The sequence below is a fragment of the Hippocampus zosterae genome, chromosome 19 (genome assembly GCF_025434085.1).
Source record: "Hippocampus zosterae strain Florida chromosome 19, ASM2543408v3, whole genome shotgun sequence".
In the NCBI taxonomy this organism is placed as follows: Eukaryota; Metazoa; Chordata; class Actinopteri; order Syngnathiformes; family Syngnathidae; genus Hippocampus; species Hippocampus zosterae.
In genome coordinates, this window is record NC_067469.1 from 6,849,639 (window position 1) to 6,866,558 (window position 16,920).

The 16,920-nt window shown below is 44.5% G+C and overlaps 1 protein-coding gene across 1 annotated transcript in view; it reads left to right on the forward strand.

The window, feature by feature from the left end:
- The window catches only part of usta (uronyl 2-sulfotransferase a), a 33,714-nt gene that overhangs the window by 8,965 nt on the left and 7,829 nt on the right, over positions 1-16,920 (forward strand). The window contains exons 2-3 of the mRNA XM_052052900.1: positions 9,691-9,734; positions 13,557-13,712. Of these exons, the coding sequence (XP_051908860.1) occupies positions 9,691-9,734; positions 13,557-13,712 (200 nt within the window). The remainder of the gene's footprint in view (positions 1-9,690; positions 9,735-13,556; positions 13,713-16,920) is intronic.

Genomic DNA, 16,920 nt, shown 5'->3' on the forward strand with positions numbered 1-16,920 from the left:
GAGTTACGATTTCTCTCTTAGTTCTCCCCCGCCCCACAAAAGTCTTTGGAAGACAGTTTTGGACACTTTTTTTTTGTTTGTTTGTTTTTAACGGGCTTTTGAATGCTGATGTAAATTACATATGTAAGAAATTGCCTTCAAATTCCACTTAGCTTTATTGCCTTCCAGGGAGTCGTCGTACTTTGTAGTCATCACCCTCCATTGAGTCTATCCCCATGCTGGTTTTTTTGGGGGGGGCGGGGGAGTCTGAGTGCACCCCAGCGGGTGAGGTAAATAAAGGGTTTGTCGGATCAGTCTGAATGGGGCCATCATGGGTTATTACCACCGCAAATATTCCGTGGCTTTTCGGACTTTTACAGAAGCAGGAAAGCCGCAAGCCATTGCGAGCGTCCTTTGCTGGATCAAAACGGTGTGGGGGGGCGGGGGGGTGGCGTAACTCTTTATGTAAAAAAATAATAATAAATAAAAAAAAATAATAAATAAAAACAAGTGTGCGTATGTGTTAGCGCTACATTAGCATGAATCCACAGCCGTGTTTGTTCGCCTCGACGAGGCTCGGCAAAGGGCGCCTCTGTCGGAGCACCGCCGGTCGACAAGTACAGTGCGTCAGTGTGCACGCGTGACGTGGGGCGTTAAATCTTGCCCGAACGCAGCCAAGGGGGAGGGGCAACATTTCGCACCTGACGGCCTTGACCCGAAACAGAGCTCAGTTGAGTTCCCCCCCCAAGTGCTTCAAACGCAGCACTTAGCTTTCCACCATGACCGACCCTCAATGGACTCGTATTTCTTGTCTCGTACATGCGGTCTGGCAGGGCGTCCTCATTTTCGGCTTAGCGAAATGCCACGGGGGGGGTTTTTTTTGTCTGAATTGTTGAAAGATTAGCGAGTGAAACCAGGTTTGAAAAATCAAGGCGTTTTTTAGGGTTCAAAATGAAGTGAGACGGGTTGTTTTTAGGACTCATTTTACGCTTCGTAATTAGTGTCTGCTTGTGTAAATCTCCACACGTGTGGATTTGTCTAGGGGGGTGTTGGATAATTGTTTTTTTTAAAAATTTTTTTTATTATTTTAGCTCTTCTTGGCTCCATTTGAATCAGGGCAGGTTTGAAAGGGTAGGACATCTGTGATGTCCGCATGAGAATCTATCAATTTTTTTTTGTTGCACTTGATATCATGATGTGACCCCCCCCCCCCCCAAAAAAAACGGTTGTTGTAATGTGTATTTTAATAAGGAAATATAAGGCGCTATAATATTCAAATTTGAAAAAGTGTATTGTAGTAAGATAACTTAAAAAGACCCAAATTGTTTTTGCATCATTTGAATGGCCATTTTGCTTCTCAATCTGATGTGTCTGTCTTGACCACCTGGAGGCAGTGTAACACAAAGAGATGGATGTTGGCTTCGGTGAGATGACTCAACTCCTCTGATCTTATCAGTACAGCACTAATGTGTTATTCTTCGCAGAGGATAAAGAATTTATACTTGAGTACAGTCGACGCCCCATGTTTACAGGCCGGCATATGCGGATTTTCCTATTCTTAGATATAGTTTTTTAATCTTAAAAAAAAAATTCACCCATTATTGCATTATATTTTTTGATGCAACTATGCTGCCATCATACACTCGTGAGGCACCTCCGTCCATATTCTTATTTAAAAAGAAACTTTTTTTAGGTTTTTGTTTTTTGGAGGGGGTAGGCTTAAACCTGTGTTTTCAGTTGATAGAGTCATACAGCGAATTGAACATGTCTCAAGACATCTTATTTCCAAGTTGTTGTTTTTTTCCGGGCATTTATGCTTTCCGAGTTGCGTCATGTCACTGTATGCATTGAAGCGTATTCATTACACTCTGTTAATGTCACACGAATGGATTTCTTGTCAAGCGCCGACATAAACGCTTCTGCCTGATTGATACCTTTTCGGAGCCAAGTGTCGGATTGAATATGCATTAAATCGGCCGTAAAATACAAAGATAGGCGTCCTAGTTTATGTGCGTCGTCTGCAAAGTTGACGGCCTCCCGCGCCTTTAATTCAGACAGATGTTCGAACGCGCGGCGTACACTTTGACCGTCCGCAGCCCTCCTTCAAAGGCCTCGTCCATAAATACGTTCGTGCTGTTCTTGGAAGTGAGTGCTGCGTTCTGTTGTTTTATTTTGGGGATTTTGCCTTTTTAGCTCGATCTTCTGAAGTCTCCCTTCCATCTTCAATCGGGACCGTTTCAGGGCTTGATTCATTAGCATTCGGATGTTTTCCCTCCCCAAAAATATGTGTCCCCTCCTCTTCACTCAGTCCCCGTCCGTCACTGACATGTGCTCCCCATACAGCACTCGCACTTGATTTGGCACTTGATGAGGAAAATAACAGAGGTGGGAAAATGTGAATGTGGGCCTTTTTTCTTTTTTCTTTTTTCTTCTCAGGAGGCTTTCCGATGAAGTCATGGGGGTTACAAGGTGCTTCTGCTGAAAATGCACACGCGTGCACACATCCCGTGGGCTTTTGTTGCAGGCGTGACCTTACACATGAACGCGCTCTCTTTCCTCAAATAAGGGACTCCACTCGAATCGATGCCATGCCCCCACTTGATTGCCAGGTGCATCCGTCACTTCACGATGTACTGCTCACTGGCCAATAGCATTTCTTTACCACAATAACACAATGCCCGCAAATGGGCTGTGGAATAGACTTAATGCAGAAACATATGATGTATGCAGAGCAAAAATTGGTAAATATGGCAACATTCATTCATTCATTCATTCATCTTCCTAACCGCTTGATCCTCACTAGGGTCGCGGGGGGTGCTGGAGCCTATCCCAGCTGTCTCCGGGCAGTAGGCGGGGGACACCCTGAATCGGTTGCCAGCCAATCGCAGGGCACACAGACACGAACAACCATTCGCGCTCACACTCACACCTAGGGACAATTTAGAGTGTTCAATCAGCCTGCCATGCATGTTTTTGGAATGTGGGAGGAAACCGGAGCACCCGGAGAAAACCCACGCAGGCCCGGGGAGAACATGCAAACTCCACACAGGGAGGCCGGAGCTGGAATCGAACCCGGTACCTCTGCACTGTGAAGTCCACGTGCTAACCACTGGACTACCGGGCAACAGTGTTTGGTTATTTAATGTTTTTTTGGGGGGGGGGCGTTAGAAGAATAAATTTGCTTTCTACATTATTTGGATTAAATTGATTATTATTTTGGAATTTTTTTTAATATTACAGATTTTTGAAATTATTTAAAAAATAGATGCCATACCTCAAATACAATTTTTACTTTAAGAATTAGTGAGCCGTTAAATTTTTTTATTTTTTAAAGTTATGTAGTCATGAAGCCATGAAGGAATATTGTTTTAAAATTGTTCAAAATATGATGTAATATTGCAATGATGTGAATGTAATAGCTGCTCGGACGAAAAATACAAATTTAATTTTGCACAAACAAGGATTATTGTTAAAAATGGGACAAAACATTCATTGTCATGATTTATTCATGTTTATTTTAATTAATATTATAAGGTGTTCCCTGAAATAAATTTTGAGCACGAGCCTGGAAAGCCATGATAGAATTTGGAAGATATTGTCATGTATATAATTGAGATGAAGTAGCATTTATTTGTGGAAAAACTCATTTGTTATCCCCAATGCCTGACCACTAAGAGTGACCTCTTAGTGCCGACGAGTCCCGAGCTCGCCACTCGCTGTGGAAATGCGGTCCGCTCTTCACATACCTTGCAAATTACTGTGTTTTGTCCATGATATTTTTTTACGGTCTTGTGGGCAAAAATCGCACATGCTCACCTTTTTTTTTTCTCCTGAGCTTGTTCCGAAAGAAGCAAAGCCAAAACAAGGGAGTGGCTTTCTTCCCCACCCCAAAGGCGGTTGGCTAAACCTGGCATCAGCCAAACGTGAAGCCTGACAGCACTTTCCATCAAATGGCAATTTATGCTACCAGATGAAGCAATTTATGCTACCGCGCGCCGTGTAATTAGCAAGCGCTGCGGGCTTTCACGCTGACACACACGTGCACATGAGACATGCTTTTTTTTTCTTCCTTACCATTCCCACTTTTTTTTTTTTAAACCAGAAATTACGGAAAATCTACGTCTACTACCTCAATTGTATCCTAGCGCACAGACATTGGCTTACATTGTCCGGATGACTTTATTCAGCTCTTCTACTGCTACTTTGATTTATCCTACCTTACAAAGGCTCAACGGATTAGACGACATATCAAAAGGAACTCACATGTGTGCATGTTTCTCTTTGAAAAGTCTTTCTGGAGAGCTGCTACAACCTTAGCGCCCAACCCCCCCGCCCCCGCCTCCTCCTCCTTCCACTGCCGTCATTGCATTCCATCATAGCAATGTGTCGCGTTGCTCCTTTATCCTCTGCCATTTTTCATCATCTGGCTGCTCAGATTTTCCCCTCATTGTCCCCCCCCCCCCCCATTTCTTCCCCTTTTTATCTTCCGTCATTGTTGACGGAGTGGCCGCAAACACAAAAATAGCCGATTTAACTGCATTTTGCGACACCAGTCGCTCACCAATGATTGGAGCAATCCCAGTTCACAGGCTGTCTTGTTTACTGCCGAGCCCCGTTTGCCAACCGGAACAGCAGCGCCGCGCGAGCTACCGAGTTCCTTGTAGTCGACAAGCAGTCGCCACGCTGTGTCAATCATAATAATAATAATAGTCCTTAATATGGGAGGAGAAAACGTGTGTAGAATCTGCAGTGGACAGCTTATCAGGTTATCATTATTTCTGCATGACCGGGTTAACAATCGTCAAAAAATGCAAAACAATCTTCAAAAAAATGCAACACAATTTTTTTTTCTTCACATCTGATTGTGTGTGTGTGTTTCGTAGAATTGTAGTCGTAATCATATTTCTATGCGATCCGTTGAATGTGGTTTTTAAAAATTTTTCATGCCGTTCGCCATTCGCTCTGTCAACTTCTGCTCCTCATATGACGTGCAAACTCTTCTCTGTTTCCAACTTTTCAATGCTTTGGCCGCCACATTCGTACACGATTTGACTCTGGGTTCTATTTATAGACGTCGATAGCAGAGATTAACTCATTCACTCCCAAAGACGTTTTTAAACGTCTTTTCAGACTTGGTCCAGAATTGGCTGGTACTGAATGAGTTAATGACAACAAGTGTTTGGATTTGTGAAGCTAAGTTGTCCATAGTTTATCGAATCAAACTCCCCCCAAAAAAGTGTGACTTTTACTCAATCGTTTAATAAATATCAAAACCAAAGAGGCAATAATATAATTTTGCAGCGGTCTCGTAATTTAAGGTTTTTTTCCGTCCTGAGATGTATCTTTTCTGACGCTATTTGTCAGAACAAGACCGCGGTGGTTTCTGGTCCTCATGCATGCACAGTCAGTGTAGCAACGGGTTCGACCACCAGTGACTACTATTGTGTGACCACTTGGTTTTATCCTCTTTGCATGACTTGGCGACAGCTTTGAATTTGGAGAAATCAAAACGACTGAGCGAATGTGACTCCCAGGATGGCTTGAAACATAAATGTAGCCAAACGTTAGCGTGCAATTGGGGCTGTTACTACTTTTCAAACTGGCAATACAGTATATAGTTTTGTTTTTTTTAATCCTTTCGTGCACCCTATAACATGATAACATAAGATGTCCACTGTAGTAACCGTGAAAGAGTTAACGTGAGCTGTCGTTCTGATTTTTTTTTTAGTTGATTTGAATTTTGCTTTGACGTGCTAGGGGAATCTTAGGACACAAATGCTATACAATGGATGTAAACTCATTCAACTCAACCGGCCTTGAGGGAGGACTGCGTTCCATAAACGGAAATTTTATTTTGGGATTCCCATATGTTGGATTTTACGGCTATGCTCGGTGGTCCATTTCAGTGGTCGCAAACCAAGTCCCCGAAATAAATAGAAAGTGTCGTCTCAGTTGGACATCGTGGTCTTCAGCACCTGCAAAAACAGAAGTGACGACGCGGCGTGTTTTAATTGTACTGTATCTCATTTTTATTTCCCTTGACATGACAGCGTGATGATGCAGAGTGGGGAAGAGTAGGCATGGCCCGTGACTGTTTCCGTAATTAGGGAGATGGATGGAGTTTTGCGGTTGGTCCTCCGACACACCTAATCAATGGGTGGGGTGGCTACACACAAACATACATCCCTGTGTATATCTCGTGTGTTTGCATATGGTGTCAATTGTGGCCTAAACGTTTACGAAAAGCATATGGCCGTGTTTCTAAAATTTACAAGAGTAAAAGTATACAAAGCTATATAGCCTATATAGCAACAGCTTTTTATGGCATAATATCCCTTACTCATTATCTGACGTTAGCAGTGAAAATGAACAGGGTTTGATCAATTGTAATCAATCTGGAGATATGCGCCGTCGTTTGGTTTTCATGCGGTCAAATTAAAAACAAATTGACTCACATTTTCACGGTAATTATTTCTATGAGGTCAACGAGACTACAAATGTGTCCATTGTTTGCTAGCTTCTTGCTTCCTGACTGGTCAGTTTGAATGATTGACACCCCATTTTGAGCAAAAAAGAGACCAAAATGGGGATTGAATCAAGTTTGGTGGGCCCGCATTAACAATGTGAAGTACTCGATGGTGGCTAGCAGGCACTAGGAGACACCTTATATGATTGTAGCAAGAATATTCGTGGAAGCTATCATTTCCTCTATAAAAAGAGTTCTCCAAAATCCTCCCGCAAAAAAAGACCTTCCGCACGTCCGTCTGTCTTAAAAAAAGGAGCCCACACAATCTCCAGACAGCAGCATGTGGTGAAAGTTGAGAAGCGGGCCGACGTTGACACTCGCCGGAGAACCTGTAATCGGCTTGGACACAACCGGAACATTCCAGGGCAACAGCCCAGTGACCTTGCGAGTCCGCTTGGCTTCATCACGCTCATCATCAACCATTCCTGCGTCGCTGTCATAGACGTTTACGGTTCCGCGGCATAGCCTAGCGTAGCATTCCAGCGACCAGAGGAAGAGGTCGGATTGGCTCCATGCGTGATTGGCTGTGATCTATTTATATCACTTATAGATGAGCGCCATGCCATAACTAACATTACCTTTGACTGCATGTTTTTGAAACTCGCTGGAAAGTGGTATCGATGTCATAGTATCGGAACCTAATAAATTAGTTAGATTAAATCTGGAGCCTTGAAAACTCCCACACAGCGATCATAATCAAATTTAACGGATGGTTTAAAAATGATGTGCTCTACTGTTGTTTTTTTTAATGTAATTTAATTTTTTTAGTGAGCTGCGGTGGTTTATGTGGCTGTATTGATAGAGATGCTAATTGGGCCGAGCAGTTGCGGGCCAGAAGCAAAGCCACAGATCTTGTGACCCAATAATCCAATTAGGCTTTTAGCTACGTGCCTGCGCGCTGCCACATTCCACTTAGCTCGGCCATCAGTCACTTCCTGACTCACACACACACAAATATGTTTATGTTTGACTTGTTTCCCTCCCCACTTAGAACAGATACTAAGAGGCTCAATCTGTCTTCATTAGTTGCTGGTTGATAACCAGGAAATGGGCCGGAATTTGAATCAGCGTCGTGCTGCGCCTGCAGACATTTCCCCTCTTGACCTTTGACCTCGACATCATTACGGATGATAACCACACAGGAAAAAAAAACTAAAAAATGGTGTTCGCAGCACTCTGAAGTTCTGAGACCTCTGTTGAACCCCATGTGGTCAAATTGAGTAGGAATCAGGTGACGAGTCATATTTATATATTTTTTTAAGACCGTGAGTAGTTGCAACTGATTCATTTTGAAAATTGTTTTGTATTTATCTATCGGTTCTGCTCTATGGATATAGACCTAATTGTATAGAAAATGGTCACAGATTTCATTTACTTACTTTACTTTCAAGTACTTAATTTCAAGTAGGGATGTTCAATACCGCTTTTTCAGAGCGGTTACCAATACAAGTTTTCACTCTTGCTTGAGTACACGCCGATACCGATACTATGTACCGATACCACTAGAACTTATGATACACAAAATCTCAAGGTATCGGTACTCACCCACCGCATGTTTTAAATCATGTGCCAAGAGTATAAATGTATACTGTCGACTAGAGGTGTGATATGGACAAAATCTTTTCTCATGATCCAGGTAACTTTATAACTCACTAACTTTTTGAATTAACATTCATGGTATATGTTTCGTTTCATTCACGCCACTGTCTAAAATAAAAACAAACAGCAATGACTGCACTCCCGCTAATAATGTCAGCAATGTCCCGGCTGCTCCACCCAACCATAAATTACTCCAGAAAGTGATCCGTCGTTACAACAACTGCAGGGACGCCTCCCCACCCCCGCCCCCCAACCTCATCCCATCTCTCATCGGCACCCTGTACGGAGTAGGCTGACTGTTGTTTGCATGACGTTAACATAAACAGTGTGTTCCTGTCACTAGGCTAATCTCAAAGAGCTGCTAATAAATCAAAAGGTCACTGTCAGGGCTGGGCGGGATTGGTTTAAAATCCATCTGGGTCGATAACCTCGGCGAAATTATACCACATAGCGCGTACCACGACTGGCACTCGTGTTGGTTTGGCGAAGACGCTCACGTGAGGTGCCAAATGGGGGAACATTGGCTGTGTGTAAAGCAAATGTGTGGATGTGTATCTCCTTCGAGAAACACAGTGAGATTGTTCTCTTATGTAATATTTCCTCTCCTCGCAGCTTGATTCCCTTGCTCGCTTGCCAACTTGTCTCCCTCAATACCCCGCGCCGTCCCTCTGGGCCGCAACCAGCACCTGGACGCCCCCCCCCAAAAAAAGAAAAGAAAATAAAACAGAGAGACGACTGTTGATTGTGGCCACAAGAAAAGGCAACTGTTTGAAGTCAGCGCCTCCATTCAGACGCGGTGATGAAAAATCCTTGAAAGAGCTCAGTTGTTCCCACACTGAGCATCTTTGCACTGATCAACTGTATGAGGAGCGCTTGGAGATGGAACAACACGCAGCGTCGCAGTCCGATGAAAAGTTCTATTTATTTAGTTTAAAAAAAAATTGTCTACAAATGTATTCATAAATAAGCACCAATTGGTTGGCATGTTTCGAATGGACAGTGACAACATATTTTTGACTCTTGCTATTTAAAAAAAATAAATTAAAAGGGGCCCGGTGGGCGACTGGTAGCGCCCTCACAGCTCTGGCCTTCCTGTGTGCACTTTGCATGTCTTCCCCATGACTGCGTGGGTTTTCTCCGGGTATTCCGGTTTCCTCCCACGTTCCATACATGGCAGGCTGATTGAACACTCCAAATTGTCCCGAGGTGCGAGTGTGAGCGCGGATGGTTGTTCGTCTCTGTGTGCCCTGCGATTGGCTGGCAACCAGTTCAGGGTGTGTGTGCCCCCCCCCCCCTCCCCTGCCTACTGCCGGAAGACGGCTGGGATAGGCTCCAGCACCCCCGCGACCCTTGTGACTATAAAGCGAATCGAAAGATGGATGGATGGATGCTTTCAAAAAAATAAATAAATAAATAAAAACGTTAGCATCGACATGCTAACAAGAATAAATGTTCTCTTGATGGCAAAAAAAAAAAAGTTTTGTCTTTATGGATAAAGACAAAAAAATTGTTGATACTTTAGCGTCTGTGTTTTTTCACTTGGCACTGGCGCAATTCAACGCTGTATTTTTGTGTTCTCTTTGCAGGGTCGTCGACATACGAGGATGACCACGGACCTCCTGTTGCAAGGGTGAGTCCTTTTTTTTTTTTTTTAATTAAAGCAGTCGACATGACTGCCAAGCAAAAAAAAAACAAAACAGTTTGCCCACTGAATATTTCTGAATATGTGATGTAATGTTCAGCAATGTTTTGCACGACCCAAGAAAGTGAAAGTCAGTAGGCCGTCGCACAGGAAGTTGATTGTTGGGAGAAAAAAAAAAGGGAGAGGGCGGGATTGCATAACATGTCTCCCCCCCCCCCCCCCCACCCTTTACCTCAATCTCCAGCTTGCAGTGTTACAGCTCCGACAGACACACTCGCCATTTCCTCGACATGCCTTCTTCTCTGTGCCGCACACATTTGCGCGATACACACGCTCACGCAATGTTTTGGCATCATTTTTCAGACATGAAGTTTGTTGTTCTCCCGTCCGTGGAAGATTTGATTTACTTCTCAAGCCACGACAGGCCGCTCTCCGTTCAAATGTCATTGACGGATTCGCATTTAATGGCTCGGACATCTTGGAAGGCTACGATTAGCACATCAAACATCTGGCACACAACCGCGGTAACTTAATAAAATGTGTCGTAAAATAAAACTTTGAGCTCTTTGTCACAGCCAAAAACAGTTGCCCATTTTTATTTCAAATGATGCTAAGTGACGGACTTCTTGTCATTGTTTTATTTTTCTCCAGCACAATAAATTGCTCTGATGAAGATTTTCCGATCCTCCGAATCTCGTAAATTTTTGATCTTGGTGAACATTTGTGTTGTAGGGTTAACAAATATGTAGTAGAACAATACCAGCGGTGGAGTATTTTATTAAAATGTTCCTTTAAAAGACAAAAGCGACGCCAAAAAACGACACAGCAAGTCTGCCATTTTGGTCTGAAGCGGCCATTTTGAAGTCCCTCTGGTCCATTTCCAGGTGTCCTTCAAAGACTAGCTAGTTTTACCGATTTTGTGCGACCGAATTCCACCAATGTTCGTCAAACCAGCTAACTTTTTTGTTTGTTTGTTTCAGCACCGCTTAACGGCAAAGCGTGGCGACAACGTCAGAAAACACAACACTTGAATAACTTGCCTCCTTTTTTTTCCCTTCAAAAGACGTCCCCTAAAAAAAAGTCATATTTTCAAACACGAGTAAAAAAAAAACAAAGGTGGGCGTGCGTTCTTGTCGTGCCTGCTTCTCCGTGCGGATGTTATTCTTAGCGTTGCGTGGTTTTTCTCTACACTCTCATTTTTGCATGGCGCTCCAAACTGTCATGTCAAAGTTATAATCTTTAGCCACATTTACCGTTAGCGCCTGCACATCTGCATGCACGCATATTTCGATATACACACATGCGCGAGCCGCAATGCGAGCAAAACATCAGTACGGTGATCCCTCGCTACTTTGTGGTTCCTTTATTGCGGGTTCAGTGCATCGCGGATTTTTTCAAACATAAAAAAATAATAATATAGAGTAGATTTTTAAAAATATATATACAGTACTGTATATGTTGCTCTATGTGACTCGCTGTTGTTTTTCAGCTTCTCGCGGACTTGGAAATTTGGGGGGGAAATATTTTTTTATTTTACCTGTTTATTTCTACTTTGTGGATTTTCGTTTATCGCGGGTGGTTTTGGTCGCCATTAACCGCGAAAAACAAGATTACTGTAGTCATTTTGAGCCAGGGCGTTGATAAAATGCCCTGGAGGTGGTGAATGCAACGTTACTGCTAACGTGACTCTCTGGAAGATGATAAATTAGGGAACGGGCCATGAACCGCACTCAACTTAAACTTTCGGCACGTCCTGTGCGCTCACGTTGCGCTTTTAATTATCGTTTGGCCGACTCCGTCGCAACAAGATTGAAGTGAAGCAACACGCTTGACAGAAACGTGTGTGAACTTGTGACATAACCTGTGAATCGCTTTTGTGTGTGTGTGTGTGTGTGTGTGTGTGTGTGTGTGTGTGTGTGTGTGTGTGTGTGTGTGTGTGTGTGTGTGTGTGTGTTGCGGGGTGGGGGGTGCGTGCCCTTCATCCCTTGGCCCAATACCACACGCATAGTGACGCACGCACATCCACAACTTGTTCCCGCACGGGAGGCAATTTCGATTCATCGCCGCGCGCCAGTCAAAAAAAACACAAACGAGAAGCGAGACTTGGCCTGACGTCACTGCCGCGCTCTTCCTCATCGCGCGTCGCCTTTTCGCCGTTTCGCTTCCCGTTGTTGCTCTCGCGGACTTCTCATCTGGCAAAAGATTCCGTTTGGAACTCGGTCACAGTTCGGCGACCAAAATTCAGCTCAAGAGCGTGTGTGTGTGTGTGTGCGCGTTGATGCAAAGGTAAATGTGTAGCAGCAGAGTATTGCATTGGTGCAATTTTCCGCGGATACGCGGAAATCCGCCGTTTTATTTATTAAATTGATCGTTTAAGATTGAATCGTGTAAATCAGTTGAGGACATTTAAGGGCCGGGGGGGTCAGATACCTTATCGTCGAGTTTTCACGAGCTCTCCCGATCAGTCTTTCCATCTTCCGATTGTAAACAGCCCTTTCGATTGGACGTGTATGATGTCTTACTTGTTGTGATTGGTCGCCCCGTCCAGGCCACGCCCCTTTCCACTTTTTTCACCACGAGCCATTGCCATCCATCCGTGGTTAAGAGAAGACTGTACTCTCCAACCAAATATGCCCCAAAAGTCAGTCGAGCTTTGAAAATGTACCGGCAGCGAATGTGTTTCGATGTCATTCATTCATTCATTCATTCATTCATCTTCCGAGCCGCTTGATCCTCACTAGGGTCGCGTGGGGTGCTGGAGCCTATCCCAGCCGTCTTCGGGCAGTAGGCGGGGGACACCCTGAATCGGTTGCCAGCCAATCGCAGGGCACACAGAGACGAACAACCATCCACGCTCACACTCACACCTAGGGACAATTTAGAGCGTTCAATCAGCCTGCCATGCATGTTTTTGGAATGTGGGAGGAAACCGGAGCACCCGGAGAAAACCCACGCAGGCCCGGGGAGAACATGCAAACTCCACACAGGGAGGCCGGAGCTGGAATCGAACCCGGTACCTCTGCACTGTGAAGCCGACGTGCTAACCACTGGACTACCGGGCCGCCTGTGTTTCGATTTCAATAATTTAATTGTAAATCATTCTGACACGAGTTACTACATCTCATATCTAAAATTTGAGTTTTCTGCGTCGAAATGAAAAATTGGAAATTGGTTCGGAGTGGGTTGACTGTGGGACACATGGAATAACGACCCCCTCGCCCCACCCCGCCCAACACACACTCCCCTCCCCGCCACCCCCTCTCTTAGGACAACATTACAATTCCAGACTGGGAATGTTAACAAGAACCCATCACTCCCTGCATTCCTACTTCCCATCAGGAAAAGGAGATAAAAGGAACACGCTTTTGAAGTCCGGGTACCCAAACTATGTTTTGAGATCTTTCTCAAGTTATTTTTCAAACCCCTCCAAGTTAGTTTTTTTTTTTTTTTTAATAGAATTGTTACATCTCTTCCGAATCCTTGACTCACATCCTGTCAATTTGTGGAACTCTTCCTCTTTACATTCAGTTCAGCGCTACTTCACAAAAAAAAAACAAAAAAAACAAGAACATTGCCCGAAACATGACTAAATCTTCCCCGTACTTCTGCTTGGCTGACACTTGGGTTCAATTATTTTCATTCTGTTGAGTCACTGAGTCATGGCCGCTTAAGCGGTGCGTCACGAACGGCAATCGCCCGTCTCCATTTCCGAGCAACTCGCTCTCGGTAGGATGCGCTGCAAACTTGATAAACATGCTTGCTTGCTTGCTTACGTGTGTGTGTGTGTGTGTGTGTGTGTGTGTCCCCTAGGTGCTCCCGTTCCCAAGTCAGGTGGTGTACAACCGCGTGGGCAAATGTGGCAGCCGCACAGTCGTCATCCTTCTGCGCTTGCTGGCCGAGAAGCATCGGTTCAACTTGATCTCATCGGACATCCACAACAAAACGCGACTCACCAAACATGAGCAGGTGAATAAGAAACTTTTTTTTTTTCTGTTCCTTGCCGCTTTTTATCAAACGGCTGGTCCTACACGGGGCCAAAACACCAAAGCGTTAGATGGCATCGGGTGTCAGATATCGTGGGCATCCCAGCATCCCACGCCGGCTAAGTTTAGGGACGCTGGTCTGCGACCTCTTTCCCCAAACCAGCGATGCTCGTGGTGCACTCGTGGGTTGACGCCAAGCGGACTTGCGGTAGGCATAGTGACCCATCTGTCCTGTTTTGGGAACCCGCAGGCGAGTGGGAATCGGTAGAGGGTGCGTGAAAGCCCACTTCCTGCCCGAGCTCCAGAAACAGAGAGCCGGTCGGTATCCGTAGGCGGTGGGGCCCAAAAACAAGCTCCCAGGGAGGGAAGGGTGGGGGGGGGGGGGGGGGTGTTGAAACTGTACAACCCCAAACAACGTCGCGGAAATCCTTTCCGAGCAACCGGTGTCCAGTGAACCCCATTTTTAATCGCACGGAAGGCCTTCCAGAGCCGACCACTGGACCGGATTTGGTACCATGCCCACTCAAATGCGAACAACATAGATCGGAAAACAACCCAGCATTTTATTTTCTTTTATTTTTTTACATTTTATAAAAACAGTTTTAAATTGTTTTTTTTTTTTTCAAATAAATTACCCCAAAAAATCCTACACAACTAAATGGAGTTGCTTTTTTTAAATTACTGTTTACAGCAATTACATTTTATAAAACCAGTTTACATAGTTTTTTTTCTAATAAATTACCAAAAAAATCCTACCCAGCTGAATGGAGTTGCTTTTTTTTACTGTTTACAGCAATTATATTTTATAAAACCAGTTTACATTGTTTTTTTTCTAATAAATTACCCCCAAAAAAATCCTACACAACTAAATAGAGTTACTGAATGAAGTCGGGATACCACCGTATTTCCACAGCCAAATGCAGCTCTCTGCGGCATCAGACCCCCCCCCCCCACTCTGCCCCCACTTCACCTCCGCTTCCCCCTTTTTCCCTTCATGTGTCCTGCGAGGACGCCACGGGGCGCAGGAGGAACGGGGGAGGTGGGGTGTTGCAGGTATGCTTGGAATCTCTCCGCGTTTTTTCTCTCCTTGGTGAAAAAAGAGCCCAAAGGCCGTCTGGCCAGACGGCCTCGGTCAGAAAAACCCACAAACACTCGCTGCCAAACGTGCCCCGGGTCGACTCACTGACCCCTGAGTAGGGAGCGTTTTACAAGGAGCACTTTACGTCGGTGGCCGGCGCGGCGGGGGTTAACTGTGGGGCTATTTGGTTTGGACGCAATATGGAGTTGATACAGACGGAGCTTGAGTGTAACCCAGGAAGAGGGATTAAAATAATACGATCGCTTGGACTGTCGTCTGCCCAAACGTCGAATCGGAGCAAGTGGAAATGTACCCAGTGGCAGGGTGAGAAGCCCAAAGCTGACTGAGGCCCAAGATTAAGACCCTTGTGTACATAAACAAGGATACATATTGCCAACGCTATGACATAACTGCCAGTTTATAAGAGCAGCGCATTCAAGCAGTCTGCCCGATAAACGCCGCCCTTCATAGAACGCCGCTGCCCATAAGGACTCATTCAGGTTTAAAAGCCGGAATATTAGCTTTTCGCGCCAAACGAGACGGCCATAAAAGCCAATATTGGCTGCGTTTTAAGGGGGAGGGGGGCGGCTGATGGCGCGAGTGGTGCCATTGCTGTGGATGCCCGTACTGGATTGTTGGTGCTTGAAAAGTGCTCTTTATACGTTGGAAACTTCCACATGCTCGACATCCACTCGCTCACCGCCTCCGACGGGAAGTACATTTAATCTAATGTGATCCGTCACAGGAGATTCATCAACATTTGTGGCGTATGAATATATTTTTATATCTTGGAAATTTGCATTTGAGTGCACTACTTGCCTGCTCAGCTTCTCCAAACTGTCGTCGGCCACTGGTTCTGCGGCAGTGACTCAAAATTTGAATCTGCATTGAATATCGTCACAACGGTCCAGCCAGATCAATAATACAGAGGAGCTTTCGCGGAAAAAAAAAAATCCTGATTTTGAGCATATAACACTCTGCTTTATAATAATAGCTAACCATATAATTGTAAATATGGTTAGCTATTATTATAAAGCAGAGTGTTATATGCTAACTATAGCTAACCATATTAACAATTATATGGTTAGCTATTATTATAAAGCAGAGTGTTATATGCTAAAAATCTGGATTTTTTTTTAAAAACTTGGGTCTGGAAAGAAAAAATGAGCCGAGTCTCTGTCACTGAAATGTGTCAATGGAGTCTGTGAATTTGTCAACGGCCTCTCAAAATATCCACACCAATTTTTGGGGGTGGTGGGGTGGGGCGATCCGCTTTTTCTTTGGCAATCACGCTATGTTTTTATGGTTCAACTGAGTCTCAAAAACCCAATTCAGGGTCACGTTTTTTTTTTCTTCTGGTCATCCGTCCGCATCACCCACAGTGTGTTCCGGACTTAAATTTGTATTATTTTTAACTAGTCACGTTAGTATTTTTCCATTGAACACATCAGCAATTACCCTCATGATGCATTATTATTATTATTCTAGTTCAACAAAGATACCTGGTTGCTAAAATGGTGCTTTTTTTCTCACCGTACACGTGTGAAGGAGATAACAGTAAAGATTGAGTCAAGTATGTGTAAAGGGTCTATGTGAAGGATGCGTCTGTCAGATTGCATAGCCCCCCCCCCCGCCCCTTTCCACCCAGTTGGCGTTTGTGCAGCCGATGACATCACTGCCATATTTCACGTTTGCTTTGGCTGCCGCGAGTTGCGCGCTCCATGCAGACCTTGAAAGCCTTTAGGAAGGTTCTTTCATTCACAGTCAAGGGAAGAGGAAGAAAGTTTGAGTGGCACTCGGCGACGCAGACCTCAGCCAAGGTTGAACCGTGTCCAAAGATCCATCCAGCAATTATAAAACAGAGCTTCGTAGTTCATAAAAGACCGGATTATATCCTTTTATCTCTGGAACAGGTGGAGGAATAATTCAATCATGACAGAAAATTGTTTTTCCAACAAAATGTTTACTTGCGTTTGTCCTTGGCTGAGTTAGCAGGCTACTTCCTGATTGGTGGAGGTCGCCGGGACCGAACCTTTTTTTTTTCCCCCATTAAGTATCATGGCGTCGTTCTATCGTGATGGAAGTGATGCTCAATTCTTCTAATAAAATTGAT